The sequence below is a fragment of the Sebastes umbrosus genome, chromosome 13 (genome assembly GCF_015220745.1).
Source record: "Sebastes umbrosus isolate fSebUmb1 chromosome 13, fSebUmb1.pri, whole genome shotgun sequence".
Classification (NCBI taxonomy): domain Eukaryota; kingdom Metazoa; phylum Chordata; class Actinopteri; order Perciformes; family Sebastidae; genus Sebastes; species Sebastes umbrosus.
The window spans coordinates 17312081-17339837 of record NC_051281.1 but is presented as its reverse complement, the minus strand read 5'-3'; the positions used below and the strand labels follow the sequence as shown (position 1 = coordinate 17339837).

At 40.8% G+C, this 27757-nt stretch overlaps 1 protein-coding gene across 3 annotated transcripts in view; it reads right to left on the bottom strand.

The window, feature by feature from the left end:
* Window positions 1-7092: 7092 nt before the first annotated feature.
* Window positions 7093-27757, bottom strand: part of LOC119500675 (multidrug resistance-associated protein 4-like) — a 45641-nt gene continuing 24976 nt past the window's right edge. For 2 of the 3 annotated variants that reach the window (XM_037790520.1, XM_037790522.1), the window contains 11 exons: window positions 27223-27373; window positions 25892-26011; window positions 25630-25740; window positions 25438-25538; window positions 22035-22226; window positions 16152-16307; window positions 13192-13281; window positions 12561-12733; window positions 10833-10938; window positions 8925-9059; window positions 7093-7589 (listed from right to left, as the gene is read on the bottom strand). In XM_037790520.1, coding sequence (XP_037646448.1) covers window positions 7512-7589; window positions 8925-9059; window positions 10833-10938; window positions 12561-12733; window positions 13192-13281; window positions 16152-16307; window positions 22035-22226; window positions 25438-25538; window positions 25630-25740; window positions 25892-26011; window positions 27223-27373 — 1413 coding nt within the window. In that variant the 3' untranslated portion in view covers window positions 7093-7511. Of the gene's footprint in view, window positions 8422-8924; window positions 9060-10832; window positions 10939-12560; window positions 12734-13191; window positions 13282-16151; window positions 16308-22034; window positions 22227-25437; window positions 25539-25629; window positions 25741-25891; window positions 26012-27222; window positions 27374-27757 lie in introns of all 3 variants that reach the window. The other variant, XM_037790519.1, reaches the window with a different exon arrangement.

Genomic DNA, 27757 nt, shown 5'->3' with positions numbered 1-27757 from the left:
TCGTCTGGAGTCAGCGATGTGACGGTGTTGTATCAGTGTCACCGAGAGAGCAATCATACCATTCCTTTCCTCCGAGTCCAAAGGTTGTTTTAAATTCCCTTGGCAGCAGAATGCTTTAGGGGGTCAAACACACCAAATCTCCGAACAATAATGAGCCAACTATCAGTTACATCACTCGCCTGTAATCATTGCCCGGCATTAAAAGCATCTTTTTTTCTGTTCTGCATACTTGACGGTGAATGCTTTTGAAATGAGTATAATGTAATCTGTGCCGCAGATATCTTCCGCTTTTGTGCATCTATCCAAGACGTGAATGGTTGGGCCTATCGGTTACTCTCTGGAGGTGATGTATATGCTCTCTAGAACAATGCCACAAACAGATGAAGGCTATAATATGCTGCTCATTCCTGCTCTCTCAATTCTTCAGGGTTATTTTGTCTTCTTTTGGAAAAGCAGTTTAAGTGCAGCCTACTTTTTTTATTTAAGAGGAATAGCTTGTTTTTTAAACTTAACTCATTGCAAGAAATATTTTTTTTCCAAGTGCAAGATAGCCTCAAGATAACTGAAGAGTTAAGATGTGCAGGAACTAGTTTGTGAAATATAAAACCACCGGGGCCACAGGCAGAAAATGTACTAGTACAAAGCAAAATGTACATAAACTGAACCAAATGCTTCTTATCTTTCTTTCCAAATCAGCTTAATCAATAAAGTTGTGGCGTACAAACACACAGAGATCCATGTTAAAGTAACTGATGGAATTCACGAGACATAAAATTTCCATTACAAGACACATCATTTTGACATTATCTTCAAGATTTAAAAGTTTTTATTCTTTGACTGTGACGTGTGTCAGATTATCCACCTGGCTGTCTATCTGTATTACCCATTCATTTTCACACTGACAGTCTGAAGAATAAAGACACAGGGTTTAAATACATCTCCCCGCTGAATGGACATTCTTCACCAGATGTGCAACAGATAGTGTCAGTCTTATCTTTCAAAGCAACAGTATCAACTTTACTACGTATTTATTGAAAAAAAAAAAAGAATAATCCTCACAGATTATGATTTAAAATCAGCTTTGAGGTTAAGTTTGACTCCTTTCCAAACTTTCTTTTAATTATTACTAGGGCTGTCAAAGTTAACACGTTAACGCAAATTTGTTTTAATGCACTTTTAACTCAACGTGCGATTTTTAGATTGTAGCGGGCTCAGTTTTAAAGCTACAGAGAAGAGGTCTAACCTAAGAGAACCTAAGAAATACATTGGTACCAACCATGTCATACTAGCTTGTCGACGAAGGGCGATCAATGACGCTCAAAACTTATGCTAAATTTTGGCAAGGAAAAACTGGCATGGCCATTTTCAAAGGGGTCCCTTGACCTTTGTTGCCTGTTGGGCTTGAGTTTTTATCATGTTATGATTTGAGCATATTGTTTTATGCTAAATGCAGTACCTGTGAGGGTTTCTAGACAATATTTGTCATTTTTTTTGTGTTTTTAATTTATGTCCAATAATTAATATATATATACATTTGCATAAAGCAGCATATTTGCCCACTCCCATGTTGATAAGAGTATTAAATACTTGACAAATCTCCCTTTAAGGTACATTTTGAACGGACAAAAAATGTTAATTTGCGATTAATTGTGATTAACTATGGACAATCATGTGATTAACCGTGATTAAATATTTTAAATCGATTGACCACCCTAATTATTACATTTACAAGGGAAGAAAAAACAATGCCTTTAAGTCCTCGAAATTAAATTAGAGAGGTGTGACTTTTTCAGATGATGGAACTACAGAGTTTAAAACATACACAGCAGAGGAAGAAGCCATTTTACTGAGGGACATTTAGTATACTCTAACACACTTTATCAGGCATCTCCAGCATTGTCCATAGGGAGTTAACTTTTAGACTGTTTACTGGCTCAAAGGCCAGGCATGCATCTGAAGCCACATAGGCAAGATAATGTATCCCAGGCTACAAAAGCAGGCAAATCACTGTGCATTAAGACTGGGCACACAATAGACAACAATGGCTTGCATAAACACTATTTAGAACTATTCACATGGCATTGAAGAGATGGGCGTCGACTCGCTATTGCTGCAAAGCCGGCGCATTGTGCGGAGGTGAAAAGGAGTCTAATGAACAGGAAGCCTTATTTGAGAGAGCTGACAGTAACCATACAACAGCCGCATTGTGCGCTTGCCACCAACCCTGTGGGTCTCTACATTAGGAGAAATGATGAGAAAGTAACCCGAAAAGACACAGTGGGCCCTTGGACCCGCGTAAATGCAACCAGACAATAATGGGGGACACAAGCTGTCCCCACCTTTACCCAAAGCTGCACGTTTACATGCACAGAACATCAACCGCTCTCATGGCCGAGGATAAAAGCCCCCTGGCCAGATGGAACTTTGAAGTGCATTTGGGTTAGTTTACCACCAAAGACCGCAATTTTAGTGCAGCAGCAGTTAAAATATATGTCATACATTTTAAATTATATCAAACTCTGCAGGGGAAAGTTAGAAACTCTGGAGTTTGGTGCACTAGGCCTCCTCCTCCTCCTCCTCCTCCTCCTCCTCCACACTCACACACATTCACACTCACATTATGCCCCCCTGCCTCAAGCTTCATCAATCTTCCACAAAGGGATGACATCACCAATAAGCATAGCCTTTTATAGCTTAAAGCAATAAGCCTTATTTACTGATGAGATAAGCCCTCCGCTATTGTCTCGCCCTCCACTTTGCTTCTTTCTCTCGCAGTTGAAGAATCAAACAGCACTTTTGGAAGGTGCCAGAGCATGCCCGGGATTTAAGGCTAAAGCATGCAAAGAGGTTTCCTATTTGGTGGCATTTCAAAAGGGCCACATTAGCCAGTTTAGTTCAAAGTAGCAGCCAGGGGCAGGGGAAATTACAAAAAAAAATAGGATTCTTTTAGACCTCTTGTTTTCTTTAAGTTTTGTTTTTCATAAATAAGGTGATATATTAATAGATTCATCCTTGTTTTCTGTGCAAATGTGCATTAAAAACTTAAATATACTCGCACTCTACAGAGTTTGAAACAAACCACAGCCTGGGGAGTTTACGAAGCACAATCATCCATTACACGCGCGACCTATAATTACTGTTTGTAGCAGTATTAGTCGACCAGTCCGGGGTGGTCACTAAACTGCTGAGGCACCATGATGCAGTGTGGCTTATTAAACCTCACGTGTGCATGTAGGGAAGAACTACTAACAGTTAAAGCAGCAGTGGCTAGAATTAGAGCAAATAAGATTAAATATAGTTATTCTTATAAAGCGGTCACTATATCCTGACAGTAGTGCATGAGATAGGTAATCTGAAAAAAAATCACGTGCCTCTTGGTGTCCTCTGGTGCTCCTAATGGCGTCTGCAAGATTTCACAGACTGGAGGAAAACAACCAATCAGAGCCGAGCTGGAGCCTTGCCGTCTCTGAGCAGCTGTCAATCACTCACAAACTCTGATCAAACGGTCAAACTAGGCAGCGCTGATCAAATATGAATCAATATTCTGTTACTGTAATGCGTAATTCTCTCCTCAAATGTTTTCAGAAACATCTTGTAGTGTACTGTTTAGCTGTAAAATGAAAGTTTGTGACCCCGGCAGCCACGTTGAGATCTGTTGAGGAAATACCGAGCACCGCCCACCAGCTGAAGCACAGCCAACAGGAACGCTCTCTCTCTCTGAAATGACCTGTGATTGGCAAAGATTATTAGATTTTTTAAAGTCTGAAATCAGAGCCATGATGAGGTGCAGAAGTCTAGTTATCTCTCAGAACACTTGAAATACAATATGCTGAAAGGTTATTATGGATTTTTTGCCCAATGATGCCAAAAACATTCTGCCTACTGCAGGTTTAATGTTTGATTTTTTTTTGTGACGCGAGATAAAAGAGGAACTGCTAGTTATAAGCCCTCTAATAAGTTGGAAACCAACATTTCTACTTTCACAAAGTCTGCCAGGGGAGAAACTCGGTCTAACTAGGTTGTTGCGACAATCTAAAAAATATAGCATCAACATCTTCCGAATTGAGAGAACCTATTTTTAACAAGATAAAAAGCCATTTTCTAACACACTACATCCAGTGTCACCACATGTATCTTAAAAAACGTGCCATTTGTTGTTTGTTTTTCTTAGCTCCACACAGAGTCATGTCAGGCCTTGGGAACTTGTCAGATATTCAGTTTGTAGTCACTTTAGAAAGGCTGAGCGCCGAGTCTCTGGGGAATCGCTCCAGTCTCCCCATCTCCCCCACCCCATGTCACCAGCCAGGAACAAAGCCGCCATAGTCAATTCTCCTAACTTCACTGCAGCCTGTCGAAATCCTGTTCTCCTTTTCTCCTTCTCTTCAACAAGTACTTTATGCTGGGATCAGTCAGGTCTGAGTCGCCCACAAAAACCTGAGGCTCTCGCTTCATCGTCTTTCAGCACCGAGTCTGACACTCCCCAACTCCCTGCCATTCAGGCGCCTGCACCGTGCAATTTGTTTCCATTTGTCAAACAGCAGTATCCATCACAAAAGAAAATGCTGGCACAACAGAAAGTTGGCGAAAAAACATTGTCTCCATAACCCAAAACGGCCTTGAGACTACTTATTTATTGGCCCGTAACAAAACAACCTTGAACAATTTAGACCAATTTCCGTTTTTGTAGATACTTGTTACATTATTCTTCTCTCAACCGACAATAAAACATCTTTTTACTGAATAGGACATGTATCGCATCCTGGAATCAGCACCGAAGCATCACTCCTCTCTTAAAGTGTGGATGGGCTCAACGCTACGGTGTTGAATGCATCATTTCATTCACTGCCTCCACATTGTGCTGACTGTTATTTCGTGTTTTATTTCTTTCGAATTAAACTTCATTGTGTGGACAGCCAGGTTTCTCAGACATTTATTTATTAAAGCTATATCAGCACTATGTCGACGGCTTTGCTATTTGCACACCTATTCAGATATGTCTTAAAATGACGCTATTATTGGGGCGACGCAGGAAAGGTATCTGGTTAATAATAGTTATTGTGCAACTTTGTTTGTCGCCATTCTTGTGTCGTGCTGTTATCGAGGGCAGAGCAGAGAGGATATATGCTGACTCTGATGTAGATAGTGCCACGAGTATTCCTATTGTGGCAGCTGCCGTGTGGTGCAGTCCCTGATAGGGTTTCGAATGCTGTCAATGCTGTGTCAGGTGCATTAGCACCTCAGAGACCCATGATGCTCCAGCTGCTATGTGCCTGTGTCTCCCCGGGCCCTGGCCGCCAGCCTGACACCCGACACAAAGTAATCACAGATCACAGCGTTTAATCACTGAAACAAGCACTCCAGAGGACCTCTCTGTCAATATCCCACTCTCTCATTATCTGTTTGGATTGCACATCCACACTGTCAGATAAACAGAGTGGAAAATTAAGATTAAAAATATGGTAATTTCATTTCAGGCAGCAGGCTCCTCTCACTGGCCCATTATGCTATTGATTACCTCTGAATTCAATTTCTCTTTTCAATGTAAACTTTAATCTATTCGCAAGCCAACAATTCAACTCCCGAGGGGCTATTTGAGAGTAAGTAACCATTTAATATGACGCTGGCTCAAGATTCACTGGCTTTAATGAATTGTGTAAATCACTCAGCTTTTAAAAGGAGCTGATGTCCCGCAGTTCACGACCCAAATCTGGCCCTGGTTAAATACAGCCTTTTATAGCAAGCTAAGTGTTTACTGACAGCCATCTCTGAATGTGTAATCACCGGCTTTGCTCTTTTCTGTAACGAGGCGAATCAAACAGCTCTTTTCTAATTGAGCTGGTGATGACAAAATTACAATTTAATTGGGAACTTAATCATCATATTGCACTAGCAGCATGCTAAAATAATAGAGTACATAGCTACGCCACTTTACCACCGTGAAACTGAATTTAAAAATCTCTTGACTCAACGGGATAATCACTAGGTTGCTCTCCTTTAACCACATACCAATTTGTAGCATCTTGGTCAAGACCAGTTGTAACCACTGACCTGAAGCAAACACACCATTCAGACATGTTAATATAGGATGAGCAACAGCAGGAGGAAATGGTTAGTGAGTCGATGTAATGTGAGACGAGACAGTTGTTTTTAAACGCAAAATGAAGACAGTACTGAAACGTTAAAGCAATATTGTTTTATTGAATGTAATTCATATTTTATTTGCTGTAAATTATAAGTGATCATTTGTATCACTTATTTATGACTAAACTACTACAAAGTGCCACTCCCTGAAATATTACCTTTAACAAAACCATACCCAAAGACATATAAAACACTGTTAATAAATACATCGCTATAAATAGGAATTAGGGCTGTCCCGAATACAATTTTTCGGTCTGAAATATTCGAAGCTTCGCGGAGCAGCGCGGTGTAGTGGCTGACATGTTCTTCTGTCTGTTTGTTTCCATCTCCCTGTTTCAGTGCCACTGCCGCACCTCTACACACAACAAACAGTGATATCCGTCTGAGAATAACCAATAATAATTAATGTTGAATATGAAAAATGAATAATGTTGTGGGATTATTCCTTATTTCATGAACTATTTTGGGATTTATACATTATTATTACATACGTACATATATATATATATAAAATAAACATTTTAAAAACGAAGCAATCGAATAGTGATTTGGAGGTTGAATATCATCGACCGGTCAAAGCTTCGAAGCTTCGAAGCATTCGGGTCAGCCCTAATAGGCATACTAAATTTCATATTATTGCCAAAGTCAGTGCTATGCTTTTAAAGCAACAACAACCCATTTATCAAAAGAGTAAAGAGAGAAAGTTAATTTTGCAGAGGTAATAAACTTCTGTCCCACGTTTCCTGGTGTTAGTCATCATCATTGCAAGTACATGACATTTAAACTTTACTGTTGTTTCCTGACAAGAGCTGAGGTAGACATAAAACCACTATCGTCAAAGTGCTGGCTGACTACTTAATTAAAACAGTGCAATTACAAAAAAAAATCCATAGTCTGATTAAGGCACAATAATTACTGAAAACAAGGCTGTCTCCTCTCAGGTTCTCTTTGTTTTTTTTTTCAAGCATTTTCCGAATAATAAAAAGACCTCAGTCCTACCAAACAATGTTTGCCTTATGAGAATAATTTACGCCACCAATAATTTATTGCACCAGGATAAACACATCCAATATCTGCACTCTTTTGAGCACAAGTGCAGGATTGAAGCTACCCAAGAGGCCAGAACACACATACATAAACATAGCAGGGTGTAATCAATAAACAGCCATGCAGTAATATGCTGTCAATAAAGGCACACCCTGCCTCGTGCCTCTTTTCTGTTCCACACCAAAGGACTCCGCCAATCTAATGCAGCACATACTACACTGCTGGGAGTCTAAAGACATTTTAATACACAGGAAGGAATCTATTTGGTAAAAGATTTTCGTCAGTGATGGCGAGCACGAGGGCCACAGCGACTCTCCAAGCTGTCAAAGAGACGTCTCGAAGATGACACAGATGTCCTTGGCACAGCGCACGTCTGTCACTCGCTTTTTGTTCATGTAAACCTGGAAGTGCATCAGGGGGAAGCAGTGTCACAGAACACAAGCACACAGTCCAATCTAAGCTACGATCTGCTAAGGCGCGATTCATGACAGATCCAGTCGGAGCAGGGTGAAGGGATTTGTCAGCCGCTGAAGCATGCAAAAGTGGCTTATTTAGCCCTGTGAAATTCACGAGGAAAATTTTGGGAGTTTCATTTGAGTTGATTTTTGCTTACAAAAATGCTTGATATCTTAGTACAAAGAGGCTCTGACAGACCGACGATTTCAATAACAGAAAGTTTGAGAAAAAGAGGCAACACAGGTGAAAACAGGTTGGCCTCAGCATGAGATATACCGTCTACTCTGGGATTCTTTTTCCAAAAGGAGCTAGAGGTTGATATCAGATTATTGAATGTATTTAAACCTTGACTGACAACTATAGAAACTTGACACACAACATGTGGACCATCTCAGTATTTAATAAGTGGCGCTAGACAGTTATGGATGCCGCAGTAATCTGATCTAAGCGGAGCACCCTACAATAAAGAAAGGAAAACGTAAGGGCTTGAACAATGTCACTACCAATCCGCCAGTGTGCAGGGTAAGACGATACCAAATAATACCACAGTGTGCTGAGTCTTTGAAATCAGTATTTTACTCATTTCACTCCTCTGGCTGAGGAGATACAGTTCCGCTGATAAATTTGTGCGAGGGACAGAGAGAAAATGAAATGATGCCTACTTTTTCTTATTTCACAAAGACCTGTTTGAAGTTGCAATATGGTATCTGTAGTCCCAGACAGATGCACATAAAATGGAATTGAACAATGAATAGCCGGCTCTTATCTGTTCAGTGTCTGAAGGGGAAATACATCACAAATGAATTTCACAGGGAAAAAATATGGACATTCTCTATTACAGTAATCCCCATAGAAAGTTTATCCCAAATCGCGATGAAGTTAAACCCAATATTTCCAAATAGATATAGCGCAAAGAAAGCTGCTTTTCTAGAATCATCTCTAAAATGATCTCAAAATTACATTATGAGAAAAAAAAGATTATACGGAGGGTTTCTTTGATAAAATCAGAGGATGTAAATCTACAATCTACAAAGGCGGACAATTTCTCACTTGAAATTAATGTTATGGACTTGCAATGCCTCAAGTAGGCACTTTAAATTAAAATGGTAATCAAGTGTATTTGCATTGTCAGGGTAATGCACATCTTCTCTTGCTTAAATGTATCATTTTGGAGGTGAGCAATGAAGTCTGGAGTTAAAGGGAGAGTCTGGGATTAGTGTGCCACGGCTGGACTCTATTTAGTGACAGCCCAGTCCTGGGACAAAGGTGGGTGTGGTTACCTGTTTGGCTGCGTGCAGCAGTGAGGCGGCCTCGGCTCTGCCTGTCTGTTGGACCATCTGGTGAAAGAGCCCTTCCTGGTTCTGGAGCAGCACATATGGCTCGTCATACTCCCGGATCCTGCCGGCATCCAGAACCTGCAATCACACATACAATGCTGGGTGTGAGTGCGTGTCGCCGCCTGTATACTTTACTTTGGGGAAAACTGACATTTCAGCTGTTTCGCTGCTGAGTGATGCATGCAGACGGTGCAAGATGAATGGGGAAACAGTAGTTCTGTGCACATAGGAACCATCCATTTCATGTGACTCATGCAACGGCAAACACCGGTGCCTGTTTGTGCTCGACAGGGGCCACGGACAATGAGCGCAGCCTGTAAGCAGAGTGAAAGTCTAGTACGCTGACTCTGACAGACTGAAGATCAGCAATTTATCCATGTATTTACCTTGGCATTTCAGTGGCTCAGGGGTGGTCCTCAGTCAAATCCAACAATCACACCTTGAAGACACTCGAGAAAATTACCATCATTTCTGTGTCATCACACGCCGTATAAACCACACAAAGAATAGTGCCAATTCAAGCAGTTTGGAAAAGACTACAATTATATCACAGACAAATTTTAACAAGCTCCATCCCCTCACGGCAATAATGAGCAGTTTGTTATCGTTAAAGCCCAGTTTCAGAGAGCGTTTAGTATGAAAGGGAGACTTCTGCAGCTGCTGTCATAATCGACAGGATACTAGGAGATGGAGTTTGTATTTTGGAAAACATTCGCCGTCTAAATATGGCACAGCTTAAGATTTTGGACAAGGCAACTCAGGTGGGCCCAAATTTAGTTCTCCCGGTGTGCGCTACAATCTGGGGGCATTTAACACGAGTGTAGGTGTGAAACAGTACCCCGCTGTGCCATATTTGGCTTTTCTCAGCAACCCTCTCAGTGATCGAGCAGCCACCGGGTCGTGCCCCGCCCTCCGTAGACGCTTAACAAATGCTGCCACAAATGGCACTAATTGGCACCTCTGCAGGCAGTAGCAGGAAAGGGCCAAAGATCAAGTGGCCCGAGCGCAGGCTCAATGAGAGGGAATGCTGTGAGGGAGAAATCAGCCCAGCTGCTGCAGAATAGAGCAAGTGAATTAAAAACTCTAAAGATTGTGCAGTGGCAAGAGGTGTTTGTTGGCTCTGAATCTCAGGTGTGTTTTTACATACGGCAGTGGGAGTGAATATGAGGCACATGCTTTTGTGGGCTACTTCCCCATTCTACCACATATTCTGTGCACAACGGGAGCTCAATTTATTGTCCTTGATAAGAGAGAAGTTTGTGAAAGGATATCACCAAATGTTAGGACTAAAAGCACTGCACTTCGAGCTGCTTATTTGTGGTTTACGCCTCGTTTCCACATAGCTCTATGTACATATGCGAGTCAACCGAAGTTCATTCATTCCTATGGGAACCTCCATGATCTTCGATGTGTTTACGAAAATCCTCATTTAGTTCATTTTCAGTCTGTAATTTGCCTCGAGTACGTTGAAAAAATTTAACTTTTGCAGCAGATAACAAACAGATAATTAATTAAACTGATTGAATACAGCTCTTTTTATACATTTTGTGTCTAAGTGAAGTGTTTGACACCATATTTAGCAGTTTTGTGAACTATTTTGTTAAAAGAAGAAGAAGAAAGATGTTAGCTAAATATGCCATCAAACCTTTCACTTGTAAACACTAGAGGGCGTAATCCGTGTACGCTAAACAGATTTACGGATTTACAAAAACAAAACTGTGTGAAAACATGGAGTTAACCCCATTTTTTTCTGTCTGTTTCCTAATAACTGATTACAGAAGGATAGTGGTCTCATTTAAAATACTGACTTGAAGTGCTGGACAATGGAAATGTACTGTGTTGTTTACTTACCAGTATTCTGTCACAGTCAATGATAGTGTTGAGCCTGTGAGCGATGGTGAGGACGGTACACTCTTGAAACTTGTCCCGGATAGTCTGCTGGATGAGGCTGTCAGTTCTAAAGGAGCAGGGAACACAACACCTCAGCACAAAAAACTCTCTTCCTATAGACCCTTGGGCAGGGATTTTTACTTAACACTGAACAATGGCCCATCAGCAGCGAGGTATGTGCAGTAGTAGGCATAACAAAACAAAGGATAGCAGAGGTCCTTATGTTAACAGTAGGTTCAGTTTTTTTAGACGTTTTACTTTCTCATTTGATTCCATACCAATTCCAAATCATATTTTGTTTTAAAGAAGTCATGCTAACAGTATAATTGTTTACTTTGGTATTATTATATTATTGGGGATGTCACAATACCAGAAATTTAGTAGTCAATACTAATACCAGTGAAATTCCACTATTCTCAATACTAATCCGATACCAAGGTAAGAAACAAAAGTAAAACAATAAATCCCATGTATTTCAGCATACACTCCTTTTTTATTGTTTGCATACTGTTTTTTGTTAGGAGGTTAAACAGGTCATAATTCCCTCTCTATTATCTATTTTATATTGCTGTGAAAACATATCCTTCAAACAACTGGATTTATTCAAGTTTCTCACCAAAAACTACATTTTACAATATTATATTTGAACACATCATGAAAACGTGAGAATTTACCATCATCCAATACTCCTAAACTTTTTACTGAATAGAGCCTGAACGCATCATAATGTAAATCGATTGGTACGGAGCTAACAGCTAGGGCTGCACGATGATGGCCAAAATGCTAATCACGATTATTTTTGATCAGTATTGAGATCACGATTATTTATCACGATTATACATAGATTTTAGGGACACAATATTTTTATTGCAAATTCACATTTAAATAAACAGAGCGCTGTTTTCACTTCAATGTTGTGCTACATTTCAACCGTCAAAAACTCTAAATGTTATTAGTGGTTATAGATATAAAAACACACAATTCAAATGATTAGGAAATAAATGATTTTATTTTTATTGATAAAAAATCTTGTAATTAGTAGTTCTAATTATATATTAGAAGCTGCTTAGAGCTAGTCTTAGGAAGGTAAACAGGTCATAATTCACTCTTTATTATCTATTTTATATTACTGTGAAAACAAAACATAGAGGGCGTCTCCTGGACATGTCGATGGTGAGTTTACTGCCTCCCAAACAAATTTTTTTATGGTCCCCGGGATGACGAGACGATGTTAGTTTTGAGCCCTGAGGGTACCTACGGCACCTGCGGTACTGTAGAAAAACAAGTACCATCACGTTTTCAGAATTTTGGATCGACTTTGAGTCTTGGCTCCTGTGACATCCCTAGGTATTATTAGTTTTCTATAATTTATTGGCTGTTTACAACAGTGAGGCTCTGATCAGTCCGCACCTGTGATCAATCCACCCCTGTGTGTAGTAGAGATGTAATCCTTTTACATACACGGTTTCACTAGTATGTGCTATTGATTTATTTACAGAATTGCTTGAACAGAAGCCTTGTTTTAAGAATAATTTTGATTTGTATAACGATAGTGGTGCTACAGTTTTATTAAATCCAGCTAAAAAATATCCATCTGGAGTAGCACTAGTTCTCAGTAAACAAGCTACATGTTGAGAGGACTGACATTGATGTAAAGTGTTTTACTTGTAGACTCAAGTGTCCTCTGACCTTGGGTCCACATTGGCTGTGGCCTCATCAATGATGAGGATGCGGTTTTTCCGGAGGATGGCCCTGGCCAGACACACCAGTTGCCTCTGGCCCACGCTGAAGTTGGAGCCGGACTCAGTCAGCACCGTCTCCAGCTTATTGGGCAGGTCCTCCACCACGGCCTTCATCTGCACCTGCAGAGAGGGAGAGCAGAGCCCCAACCCTTCATTACCCCTTCATAAAGGCTTCCTGTGGGGATGTCTTTAAAGAGCTATCCAAACACACCCATTAACCGCCTGGCACAATGCAGGGCCAGGTCCACTGATGACCTTGGCCAGTGCTCTCTTGTGGCCAGCCTCTAGCTTTAATCCAGGCCACCAAACCCATTCAGAGGCAGGACCAGGAGCTGAAGCCCTTCACTGTGGGGGGAGCCTTCATCCTGGTTGGCCTGACTGCCCAAACACATCTCCCCCAGCACTTTCAATGGTTCCCAGTTACAAGCCGCACATTGAGCTGGGCCCCATGGCCCTAATGGGATTTCCCCCCATGACTTGTGGCGAGCAGGGAGGCTGAATGGCAGCATTGTACAGGGGGACAGAGGGATCCCCCCCTGGGCCGGGAGGGGGAATCATTCAGAGCCACGCTGGAGTACCTCTTGGAGTGCATTCCACAGGTCCTCATCTGTGTGCTGCCTGAAAGGGTCCAGATTCTTCCTCATGGTGCCCGTGAAGAGAACTGGGTCCTGTGGATAGATGGATATAGAAAGAGAAGGCCGTGGCCAGTTAAGATAATGACAAGGGGGAAGATGTATGAAAGGGTTAAGACAAGCTTTATAGAGCGCCGCTAGGCAATGTTTGAGGGAAGATGTTCACAAAGGGTTTGCTCCACTCAGGAGCTCCATTCAATGCTCTGGCCAACTTTGCTTCAATAAGTTGATCTTTTTACTTGGAAAACCAGTGCTTGTGCGCTGGTGTTGGTGGATAATAACTGTGTGACATTGTCTGAATATATAATATGGTGCCATCTAGTCACTGTTACCGTACAAAGACTTGCATACAGTAGCTGTATTAGAAACGATAATCTCAAAAAGGCCCGCAAAAGTAACAGCTTCACTTTGTCAAACGCACGAGCATTTGTAAACGAGGGTTTATATCACATCACCCTCATGAAAGGACGGCCTCAGATCTCAGACAGCTCGGATGTCCAAGATATGTATTTATGGTGAGCCACACACCTGTATCAAGGCTCAGCCGCACAGCCATCTTTAAAGAGAGTAAATAAAGCTCTTTATTACAGTGCCGATGGACGAGCCCACAAGTCCACAGGCACGGCTCCAACACGCCACTCTGTTCGTGGTAAACCTGATAAACAGGAGCAAGGCGGCATCTCCTCGTGTCAGGTCAGATAGTTATTCATAAATCCTGCTCCAGTGTTGGAGTGATTTACCAAACACTCGCTAGGACTCTCCCAGGTCGTCATACAGAGACCCTGCTGCCGCTTATGGTACAGAGCTGCTGTAGATAAGCTTTTCATGTGGTGTTATCAGTGAACATATACAGCTGCGTTTTCCTTTGAAACATAACACTGAATTTATGACACTTAATGGTTATAATGACCATTTGAAAAAAGCTTTAATGAGAAGTCTATCGCAGAGAGGTGACTCAGAGCAGTGAGCAATAACTGATTGACTTCAACTGTATCCTCATCACAGTTAAAGCAATCTGATAACTCCAGTTTACTCGAGATATGAATCTAACCTCAAATCAAGATAGGAGTTGTCCACCTGGCAACTGTGAGATTAGACCAGGAGAAGTAAAGTACACAATGGGTCTAAAAGGTTGAGTGTCCTGCGTTAAGGTTACAGTACTTCTAGTGTGAATGTGACTCACTAAACTACGCCTTCATCTCTGCTCTCTTTACAGGTCAGCTTCACAGCCAGAGCTGTGACAGAAGCATATACTCAGGTATGCAGGCACACAGATTTATGCAGTGTACACACACCCCCTCAAATACAAAATCATGTCTCAACAAACATGTAGGTCAGAAGACTCAGGACTAACCGCTCAATTTTCATCCAGAAAAAGTAAAGCTTTCAGGACCTCATCCCTGCTACCTGTGCCTTATAGAAAATGTTACACCTCTTTACTTCCAATGAGCTTTTCCTTCTGTCACCAAAACGCCGCCTTGTCATAAAGCCAACTGAAGTCCCAATTCAAACTAGTTTTGTGACACACGTTAATTGAGGATTCAATGTTGGGTCGGAAAAACTGCTTTCAAGCACAGCTTTCCATACACCGATTATGTGCTCCACCAATTCTAAGCCCTGTGTTTGCCACAAAAATCATTTTTACTAAGTCGTTCCTGAGAATTCAATAGAAATTGAAATGGATCCTTTTTTTAATGCCATATGCTAATAAAAGCTTATCATAATCAAATCTGTGGGACGGCAAATAATGAAACTTCTCACTGGCAATGTATAGTATACATATCTCACTCCCACATGAAAAGGTAAGGCAACTAGCAATTTATATCAAGATATTTTTTCCACGTGAACGGCTGACTGAATATCACATTATCTCTGACGTCTCGCAGGAGAATAAAAAGGCTTTCAGATGGATTTGTGTAAATCCAAGAGACTTCTGTCTAGTTAAGTTTGTAAAAACTAAGAGCATGATACAGAGAAACTCTACTGGTAAGACTTCATATCATGAAAATGCACATCCGGTATGTGATACAGATGGGCGTGCAGTTAAAGTTCTGACTCGTAACCTGCCACTTTGTGCAAGTCTCTCCCAGGAGAGACAGTAAGAGTAAACAAAATCACATCAAACACACATCACATCCATCTCTAAACTAGTTTGGACTAGGAAGTAAAACTTTATCTGAAGTAGTAGCAATGCCAGAAACCTATCAAATCCACAGAAAAGCATTAATGAAACTGTTTTTGGGCATCTTGGCTGCACCCTAGAAATGTTTGAGACTTGGGCTAAGTGACGGTGTACAAGGGGACTCTGACTGTGAGGATGGGGGAGACTTCTTCTAAGCAGCTTTCCCATGTTTGGGGGGTAGAGGGCTAATCCTCTGTCAGGGATGGGGAACTGCTCTCTTCACAGTACAGGCCGTGGGAGTCTTCTCCCCTCCCTCCACTCTGCTGACACTCACCCGCAGGCTGGCATTTTCTTAATGCCGTATCAGTTTCAACAAGCGGAAATAAAGTTAAACTGTCTCAAGGCATCCGTTTGTCTCACTTTCAGAAATCCCCTGAGAGACGACTGTAAATTTCCTCACTTGTTTTGGCTTTTTAAAAGCCAGGCGTATAAAAAAAAAAGGGGGCCAAAGCATGAAGGTGTCTGTTACCAGTGTTCACCTGACATTTCTCAATCGGGAGGAATTAAAGGAAGTACAGAAGAATCCAAAGCAAAAGTCCAGCAGTGTTAGAAAAGGACAAAGACGTTAAAATAATATCATGCTGAAAGTAGGATTTCTGTACGTAAGTTCAAATATATGATGATGTCTAATGTTTTAGATTAGAGTTATCCATCGGTTACTGTATGCAGTTTCAAGTGGCAAACGCACAACAGCTGAGACTGAGGGCAATTTAAAAAAGGGCACCTGTGGGATGATGGACATTTTCTGGCGCAGGGTGTGCAGACCAATCTCAGAAGTCAGAAAACCATCAATCGTTATTCGTCCCTCAGGTTCTGCCAGCCGGAACAAGGCAGCGACCAGGGAGCTTTTACCAGCACCAGTGCGTCCAACGATGCCAACCTACAGTGGAGAAATGAGAACTAGTTTTATATCTGTAAAAACATTCCACATAATCACAAAAAAAGGAAATATGATATGATAATATCATACTTGTGCTTATTTTGTCCTGTCACTGTGGGAACATGTTATTAGCTAAGTACTTGTATCACTTGTATCATGTGGAGATAAAGAGAGATTGATGGAAAACATTATAGTCTACAACAAGCAGGTATAACAAATCACGTTTTTGACAGTAGTCACATGACGTTGGCAGATGGTGAAGAAAATGCTGTATTTTTAATGAATGTTTTAAGCCTCTGTTGAACATTTATTAGTCACGTTTCAAAACTAAACATATTCTTGTATCTTGGTTGTATCATATAAGCATATTTTCATGGCATCTGGTGAACTCATCAACTGTATCATTTTGTTTTGGACCTTTTTATATGTGTAGGATTCAAGGCAGTTATTTTAAAGTGTGCTACATTCTATAAAAGTGCTCATTTCATAGTCCCAACAGTTTCACGCATTGCATATGCCAACGTCTGTAGGTTGGGAATTTGTAGTTACTCATTATAACTCCAGTTCTATGATAACAGGTGAAGCCATTAAACAAGGCTCTTTAAGCTTTATAGGCTTAACCACCCATCTTTTTGTATCTGTGTATTTCATGAACTGTATGAGCCACCCAATCAGGCAGTAAGACAAAGGCTGTGTTCAGACTGACAGTAGCTCTGCAGTAAAAATGCAGCCCTCTCATTCTTTTGAATGAGGTCTGAACTTGGTTCAACTATTGCTGCGATGCGACGTCATCCAGCAAGACGCTGTGTTGGCCGAACACAAACCTGCAAGCGCACATTCCTGGTAGATTACTTTGTACTGTGAACGACGTATCTCTACAGTTTACGAAATCGTTGTGACGAAAGACAAAATTGTTGCCACCATGTAGGGCTGTCCCATATACCATTTTTTGGGCGCAACGTGGCGCAGCACAGCGCAGCATTTTTCTCTGTCCGTCTGTATCCATCTCCCACATTTCAGTGCCCGGGGCAGCGCCGCTGATGCACTTTTGTACACACACGCACCTCTACACACAACAAACAGCGATATCTGTTTGAGAATAACTAATAACAATTAATGTTGAATATGAATAATGAATAATACTGTGGGATTACTCCTTATTTCATGGGTTATTTGGGGATTTATACTTTATTATTACATATATACAGTGTATATATAAAAATGAAGCATTCAAATACAGATTTGGAGGTCAAATTTGGAGGTTACCATGGCAACGGACGCAGCTTCAAATCTTCGAAGCATTCGGGTCGGCCCTACCACTGTGATAACTTTCCAGAATCCTGTCTGTGAATATTATAAACCACTGTGCAGCTTTTTTTGGCATCTGAGAAGCTTTCAAATTCAGAAATCTGTTACTTCCTGGATTGGATTTCATGTCTCACCGATACCTGAAGCAATACACCCACACCAGCACGCACCAGCACGCACCAACCCCCACCAACGCAGCCCTTTGCGTTGTTTTAATGCAAGGCTGATTTTGGTCTGATCACACACTAGGAGTCTACTGCCACTCTAGCAGCTCTGTGAGGCTGTATATGTATAGCAGGGCTTTTAGCTAAATACTAATGTCAGCATGCTAACATGGTCACTATGACAACGTTAACGGGCTGATATTTACAGGGTATATTGTTTATCATCTTAAAAAGGTACAGTGTGTAGGATTTGGCAGCATCTAGTGGTGTGACCAAATGAGTACCCCTCCACTCACTCCTTCCTTTGCAAGACTGCGGTAACGTGAGCCACCGGGTGCAAAACCGTGGTAACGCTGTTTGCCTCGCTTAGAGGTCATCATACCATAATAACACAACTTAAGGAGCAATGGAAGTAAGACGGCAGCTGGTGGTACCACAGTTTTGCCCTGCGTTTTTTTTCAAAAGCGTGCCGGAGAATTACGGTGGCCTTCAGGTAACGTAATATTTGCGAAAGGCTCTCTCTTGAGCCAGAGTTTGGTTTGTCCGTTCTGGGCTACTGTAGAAACATGGTGGTCAAATGTTACACACTGTTCTTTTAAACTGTCTTATTTTTGTTATTTATTGAAATATTTATAATGGAAAGAATTACTTTCCCAATGAGGCTTCAGGAAACAAAATTTTAGGACATTTGGAAGGAGTGGAAAAAGTATATTTCCCCAAAACGCCCTTCTTTTGTTTCATTTTTCTTTTTTTTTCTAAATGTATTTTTTTTTTTTTTTATTATTATTAATTATTTGATCTTATTTCACATGAAAAGCACCCCATGTTCTATTTGTGTGTTCTATAATTTCATTGTAAAAAGTGGAAAAGTTGGTTCGCTTCATATTTTTGTATATAATTAAGTATGTTTATGTAAATGTCTGAGTAAAACCAAATAAAGGAAAAAGAAAATGAAAAACAAATAAATAAATAAATAAATTAAAAAAATAATAATAATAAACTTCACACAAATTACTGGTATTTGGTCATAAATCAAGTATCGATTGCACAAATTGAAATTTTGACCTAATAATAGTACTAGATAAAAAGTCTGTCTAGTGGGAAAGTAGGGTCACCCTTCCATTACTGTGGTGTGAATACCTGCAGGTCTAGCCAGTGCCTCCACTGCAAGTCTGTTGCACGCATTACCAAATCATGCCATGTATACATCCACCTAAAATAGACCCTCACAGAATATGACCAGTCTAGATCAAACTGCTCAGTGTTTTTGGCTGAATGCTGAGCATACCCCACGGCATCACAAGGCAAATCATATTCCTTATTCCACTGAACTGGGCTGCTGATGCCACACGCTGCTGCCTGCCAACACATAGGCTTGTTATGTGCCATTAGCCAATGGACAACCTTTTGTTTTACTCCCCATTTAGGTGGAGAGTAGGAAGGATCAAGCTCAATGATCTCATCGAACTCCAATATTGTTAGATTTACAGGATGGGGTTTGTCTATATGCGGCACCACTTAGATCTCGCTCTATAAGCGCAACACTTGAGTGTACTGAAAGAACACAATACCTTCTTCTCTGAGCCAAGGTAAAAGCAAACAGTAAAGCTATCTAAATTGACAACAAACAGAGAGAGCTGTGCAGTGGGCTGAAACGGTCCCAATAAAAAGGGCCTCAAGAATCACACGAGGGACGCAGGAATGCACCACTGGATGCCTTTACCTGGTCCTTGTAGGAAACATTTCAGAAGAAGAAAAAAATCTTTCCCCAAAACCCCCTTGTGACAAGACAATGTCACCGACACATTTACTGTGACAATAGAATATGACAGACCTCTCCTCTGCAGAAGCTGCAGCAAAAGAGTGCACAGACATGATTGAACTGCTGACAGAATAAGCGCCCTCCTTGTAAAACAGAAATGGGGATGCATGCATTGAAAAGGCTTCACCACAGAGCCAAAACATCCTATACACACAAACCTCTCAGCACCCAGACATAGGCGTTTCACCCAGGTGGCAGCAGGGGTGAGAAAGAGGAAGTCAGGAGAAAACATTGTTGCAACCACTGTGACTCAAAGATGGAGCTGCTGAATAGGAGCTACATACATTGGGTCATCTTTTCCCAGCAGATGTCACCTCACTCTGTGCTAGTCAACAAGCAGGTTCACTGTCTAAACTCGTACTTGTATTCAGCACATGTATTCAGTCTGTAGGAGCTATTTATTTGTTGTTAGTATTAAGTTTTGTTTTACTAATAATATGTAGTATTGTTTGATTTATTATTCTAGAGGTTTACTTTATTGATAGTGTTTTCTTTCGCTAGATATTTGTTTAATTATTTTCTTGTTTTGTATGAATTGGATAAAACTGTGGGCACCCGTGGTTATATACAGTAGGTAGGTAGGTAGGCAGGTATAAGACCAGCATGCACCTGGGTGGGCTTGTGATTTTTTACCAGCACAAGAGAGGCAGGGACATCCATGTTTTCTTTGTGCTTTGTTTGATTGCTTCTATGGGATAAATAAACCATCAAAAACACATACATTTTGCATGGACAATGGACTCTTTTGCCTGCGTAAACTACACACCCATGGTGCGACAGTGGCCCTTTGATTTAAACTTGATTTTGATTTTTGCGACAAATTGGCCACTATACTGTCTGTTGTGTTTTTTCCCTGACTGTAAAGTTCTTTGTATCTTTGTTTTGAAAAGTACTAAACAAAGAAATACTCTCGGCTGTAAATAACCACTTTGCTCTCTCATAACCTGATGCCCAAGGCTGGAGGAGGAACGGGTCTTGTATCATATTATGAATTTCAACTGGGCTTGCACTGGTTTCTCTCATGTCACAGGGATGATGTCGGGTCACTTCTGCCCTTTTGTAGGACAACCCACCATGGATCTTTGATGCCCTATTCCTAACTGACTAACCCTTTACATGCACATATTTAGTGTGTGGATAATAATAAAGAACTGATCCATACTCAAATGAGCTATAGACCCTTTTCACGGCAGACATGTTGACTAGCAGAAAGAGCTCCATTCCATTAAGTGTCCCAGTAAGCCAAGTCTGTGAGTGAACATGTACAATATCAATAGTAACTACTTGGTTAAGGATAGGCAAAGACTGTTTCAATGCTTAAGAGGAAGAAGGAATGAAGACTGACTGCTAGGAGGAGACAAGAAGAACCCAGAGGCTTTGTATACCTGTCCATCCACCTCAAGCTGCACTATAAGAAGGCCACAGTAATTCCTGTTTGGCCATGAATGTAATGGTCATTTAAGCTATTTGAACAAATTATCAATTAATGCTTGTTTTTATCAAAAGAAACCGTCTCATAATGCATTTAAAACTGTTCAGCATGGACCGGTCACACTTTCTTTGGCCTTCACTAATCAAACTATAAGAGACAAAAAAGCTTTTGACATGTTACCTTTTCATCTTATTTCAGACAAGCACTTAAGAATGTCAAAGTTCACTTATAAAACCATATTGTGCAGTTACATTTTAATGAAATGTAAGAGCAAGGACTGTGCACCATTGATCTTGGAGATGAATAATATGCCCTTACTAAGCTATTTCTCTGTAAACAATGGGAGGTCAACTGTGGCGTGACAGTGAATGTTCCATTTTTATATGATTATGTACAGTGTGCGACTGTAGCGAGGGTCAGAGTGAATGGATCTTGTACTGTAGGTGCAGGTTTCCTTGTGAAAGGGTGTCGGGGGAACTGTCAGGATGCACAAAGCCTTTCACCCCCATGGCATGTGGCAGAGATCCCTCCCATGGGCTGTCAGAGCCAGGGCCTCTACACTTATCAACCCATCCATTGTGAAATCAGCCGCCCTGGCCAACCATAGCCATGCAAAATACACCCCCTGCATTAAACACAATTTCAATCATCCTCAACCATCTCCCTCTGCTTCCCTCTCTCTCCACCCTCGCCCCTCTCCCTCGGCCTCTCCTCTCTCATAGTGAATAAACAGTTGTCACCGTCAGGTAGCTCAAAATGCAAATTGGGAACAAATGGATCCACTTGAACAGTCTTAATTACATGATATGTATTCCATGAATCACAAATGGTATAGTCCTGAAGATTCAGCAGCACAATATGGTGTCCCTTTAATAATTGATTTGAAAATAATGCCACATAAAAAAGAATCACATCACGCCTTCTACACTAGCTGCATATCAACCCAGGTCATGGGCTGTGCACATCAGTAAGCAAGCACAGGTGGGAATAAAGACAAGCACCTTTTCTCTGGATGTGAAGACGACAGTCAGGTTCTTTAGGACCAAACGCTCACTGGCACTGTAGGAGAAGTTGACTCTGTCAAAGGTGATGGACCCTGCCTTGGGCCAATCATGCGGAGGCTGTTTGTCCGTCTCCCAGGGTGCTTCACTCTCCAGCTCTGCATACTCAACCACTCTTTCCACCGATGTCATCTTCAAAAAAATAAGACATAATAGATAATAACACCATTCTAATGTTGTGAAGACAGATTTCTGATTTATAAATGTTGCTCTTTTCATCACTTGAAACAATTAAAAATGGCAGTACTTCAGCTTCAGTAAACATGACAACACGTCCTACTAGTATTTCCAATACAACCACCTCAAAGAGAATATTTTTTTACCAGTGAATTTGTGTTTTATAGGAGTACTCCAGTAATTTAGTATTGCACTTCCAGGGGGACCACGGACAGATTTAAAAAAAAGAACTGAAGCAGCAGAGACCGAGATATGTTGACTTTTAGTCTCTAGAATGAAACATTGGATCCCACATTTCACACAATGCAACACAATAGTGTCTTTCACTAATGCTGCATTCCATTTGAACTGGGAAGTCGTAATTTCCCGAGTTCCCAGTCGAAAATTTTATATATTTTAATCTTTATATCACTTCCGTCTTACTTGGGTCTCATTAAATCAGTTGAATACACAGTACTGTTCAACTTCTATCTGTCGACATGTTGCTATGGTGTTTGTGTGCACAAAATACCAGAGTACTGTATTGTTATTAACTGATATTGCTAACAATGGCTAACCAGAGGCCTGTACTACGAAGCGAGTTCAACATTCCCAGGATATCTTCTCGTTATCTGGCTTAACTAACCCTAACAAACGAGATCCCGCTAAGCGGTCCTACGACGGTGGTTATCAACTCTGTAAATCAACCCAGACTTTCTCAATCTGGCTATGAGCGCGTTAACATGAAAGGGGTGGTGTTTGCAGCATGTGACCAATCACAGACATGGACAGGTCTACTGTCAGCAGAACAGCCCATTTTACAAACTAACGGCAGACTATAATATTAGACAAATACAAAGAATTTAAAAACACAATCCAGACTAACACAGTTGAAGCTGCCAAATGCAGGAAGGAAAGCTGGCAAAAGAAAAAAACGCTGATGTATGAATGCGTAAATTAACAGACTTATTAATTTAACGGAACACTCAAAAGTCAGATATAGTCGTCTAGATGGGGCAGTGATATTATGAAAAACTTTCAGTATATAATGGATGAATAGATTACACTTCATTATGGCCTTCAGCAATGAGACAGCGCGTATAAGTATTTCAGCCTTCATTCAGCTGCGTCCCCGTCTCCGGCGGTGTGAAACGGACTTGAGAGCAGGTAAAAGAATAAATATAAAAACATAATTCAAAGCGGTAAGCACCCTCAGCATACAGCCAGCTGTCCTTCCTGCATTTTTTCAGTTTAAACGGTTTTGTTTTTAGCATGGATTATGACTTTATCTTCTTCGAATTTGTGTATTATTACCATACGATCCGCGTACCAAGCTTTTATTGGTCAGTAGGCGGTGCTTTTATACGAGTTGATCTCTTATCTGGAACATAACCTGCTCCGGAGTTACCATGGCGATCTACCCCGGTAAGAAGTGAACCACTGTCGTAGGACGGAAAACCCAGGGTTGACCCTGAAGTTATCTCGCTAACCCGAAATCCTGCTTTGTAGTACAAGCCCCAAGCTGGAGCAAACCCCATTAAGTTTTCCGACTACTGGAATGCGGTCAACTCGGATGTGACGTCATTCCCAGCTCGGACTTCCGAGGTAAATGGTGATGGCCACACCTGCTGTCACACAGCTGATTTAAATGTAGGTAACCTTCCTGCCTCACCTTTGTTTTCTTAAGTTTAAACTTAACAGTTAATTTTCTCCTAATGCACATTGCGCACACATCAGCAAACAGATAAATGGTGATACATGGCTTTTGTTTACATGATCTACTCAATTTATTTAGTTTATTCTAGTACATTAGTTTCTATTTGCAGTGTACACATTTAGTTAACTTCTGTGCAGTCAGACTTTGGTTTATTTTAGATAAGTTTGCCTTTAATCATTCTAATTTCATTTTCTTTTTGAGTTACCAGCGCTGATGGTGCCGCTGTTGGTTACTGCTGGAGAACATGTTGTCAAGCCAGAGCAAAAGATGCACCTCCTAAATCAGAGCTCTTAAATACAGGAAGTGGCCGATAAGAATGTACCAAGTGCCAGCCACATCACGGGGGGATTACTTGTTTAGAGATTTTGTTTATTTCTTTAGACTATATTAGTTTATTTGTGCTTTTGTTAATTACTAAAATATCTATACTGATAGACTAATTGTCCTGTTTTGTTTTATTTGTAGTTTACATGGTAGTGTTTTTTTTTGTGTTATCCCTTTGGTTAAAAAATGGTCTGATCAGCTATGAGTTAAATTCTGTTTACTTGACCTCTTTTATGGGTCTAGAACATATAATTACATATTTTGCAGGGTTAGATGCTAATATTTTTAAGCACAGGCCCCACAGGCCACCAAGCCCCTAAATTTGGTGGCCAGAGTACATTTTTTGGTGGCCTAAATGTAATCTTATGTAAAAAAAAAAAAATACAGAAAAGGAAATTTAACGCAACTTGACACAGCTGTCCTTAACTGTGACATCAACAGAATGAAAATATGTAGTTATTTATTTACATTGAATACTCAAGTTCTTTGTTCTCACAATTCAAATGATTAGGAAATAATTGATTGGATTTTTATGTAAATATTTGCTTTGATTAAAAAAAAAAAATCTTGGCAGTAGTTTTAATTGTGTATTATAAGCTGCTTAGGGCTAGTGTTAGGAAATTAAACAGGTCATAATTCCCTCTCTAATATCTATTTAAATTGGTGTGAAAACATCTCCTTCAAACTGGATTTATTCAAATATCTCAACCAAAAACAAAAATTATATAAGATTACATTTGAAGACATCATGTTAGAATTTAGCTCAATAGTCATTTACAGCCTGAGCGCATCATAATGTAACTCAATGGAACCTTTGTTAACGTTAGCAGTTAGCTCCGTTATTTTACCAAGCAGGGCTATGCTGCACACCGGCTGCAAACAGCTAACGCAGACTAGAAAAACATTAATACCAAACCCCCGATCACATCCATATAGATGACTCCTCATTTCAACTTCACGAATCAGCAGTTCCTCGTCCATTGCAACGCTTTTTTTAGGCCATCGTGCCATGGTTAATGTCAAACCCTTTTTTCTAAATTGTTTGCTTAATGTTTGGGTAAATAAAGCCGTCTTTCATGAATGGGTTTAGTGATGTCCGCTCAAAACATAAACTGCAGTCAAGTGTTCAAATGTAAACGTTCTCACCATGTTCTCGATCTCTGCACTCTGTCTGACGCCCCACTGGAACATGCCTGTAAGAGTCACTGCATAAGATAAAGCCAGACCCACTCCCCCCGGCTCCAGTCCTGTAATATCAGAAAAAAACAATTTGTTTCACTAAGTAAGTCTCACATGCCAATAATGTGTCACATGGTTTATCCGAAGCCCATACAGTACCATCCCTGAGGTAAAGGCAGCCAAAAGCAGTGATGGTGACAAAAATTAAGCAAATTCCATCAAGACGCGCAGCAAACCAGCGAGAAGTAGTCAGGAATAAGAACCAGGCCTCTGTTGACAAAGACACAGATTACATAATAAATGTAAACTCTACCGCCTAATATTGCTGATATTAAAAAAATGTAACAACATTACTCTAAATGGCTTTGAATGGGTATGATAAGTTAATATCCTTAACTGAAATATAATTTTCCACTCTCACCTGAGTGAATATCTTGATATTCATCAAACATTTGCTGAAAACTCTGCTGAACTCTGAAGGCACGGATAGTGCTCAGGCCTTGGAGAGAGGAAGTGAGGTGGGAGAATACAGGACTCCGAGCTAAAAAAATATAAATACACATCACATCTGTTAGCATTTGTTCAGCTATCCATTCATTCAAAATGTATATTTCTCAACACAAATGCATTCCTGCATTGCACGAGGTGCCACTGCCTTTTTGTTACCTAATCAGACAGAGCATTTTTTTTGCAGTTTGCTGCATCTTTTTTTTATACATATATTGTTGCTAGGCAACCACCGAATGAGTGCTAATGTAAGCTTAACACAAATCCTGAACAATACACTACCTAATAGTTAATACTACAGTTTAAATGAATGAAAACTGACCTGAATTCTTGAGTGCCGCACTAATTTGCCTCCTGTTATTTTCGTACGTCGTCCGCATTCATGTACCTCATCTCGTACCAACTATGGTTGGTAAAGTCTTGTAGCTCTGGGTATCCAGCAAAAGTCACCAAAATGAGGAAAAAATGCTAACAACATCGGGCACTTTTCCGCTTCAAGTTGAATTTTCTTCAACAGAGCGTGCACCGAGCGGAAAAAAACGTTCATTGAAGCGCCCGTGCATGAAACCTGCCTTGGCGGAGGTCTGCGCTCTCCGAGTGCACTTCTAGTTTTTAAAATATGAACATAGTTTCAGAACAGATTTGTTTTCATATATCTAGTCATATGAGCTAGTCATTCATAATCTACTTTAAGTTTTGAGGTTTTCTTCTCAATATAATGACTTTCAGAAAGAGCAGACAAAAAAAACTGTGATTTGATAATCAATAGTGAAATACGTACTGCGTCATACAAACCTTCAATATGCCCCTCATGCCAAAGGGTTTTGATTCAGAGAAAGGTTGCAATTGAGTGGTCTTTTGTTTCTATTTGTTAGGCTTACAAAACCAAATACAAAACCTAAATGTTTCCTCTGGGCTTTTTAATAGAACTTTTGTTCTTTAAGATGATGGAACCTGTTGGCCAATGTGCATTTGGGCTCTCAGCCCAGAATAAAATAGATGAACTAAAGCCTGCAATGGCCTAGTCATGCCCACTTGGCATTTTTCCCATTGTATGTGATGTCATGAACTCCCGTCTCTTGAGGAAACTGCGTGTGGCCGAGCCATAGGCCACCGCCACCTTTAGCCTTTATGCTAATGACCATGGCTTTCTTCAATGGTCTATTAGCATTCCTGTGGTCTGCTTTTGTCTCTTACCACAAATGGACATCCCCACCCCACCACCCAACAAAAAATAATAGTTACTGGTAGACTCTAGGCGCTTGATGTCTCTGGAGGTTTGCAGGAAGTAGCATCGCAGAAACAGGAAGATGGCAAGTAGGGGAGCGACGGGAATAAGGATCCAGGGGATGATGACGGCAGCTACTGCAATCACTCCTACGACTTGGAGAAATACCTGGTAACAGAAAGAGAAATAGAAAGGAGCACATTAATACAAACGGTAATAGAATCAAAAGCTCCATTGCTGCTGTGTGGGCTACCACCGGGGCAGAGAGGCCTATTTCTTAAGGCTAAACAAGAGAAACTCTTTCAGTTGTATTTGTGTGAGACCATCACAGACACACAGTAAGGTAACAGCAGGTTGTGGGACTGAGGTTATGTGACTCACAGTGTGAAAGGAAAACGACCACAGCGCTAATTCTCACTTAGTAGCAGGTGAGAATTTACCACTTGGCCACTGCAGCTCATATCCCTGGCTCCCTCGGGCTTTCCCTTCAACACTTCAGGCCTGTAAGCCTCCCTGGCAGAGCAGCCGGCCAACAGGCACGGCCACAGTGAC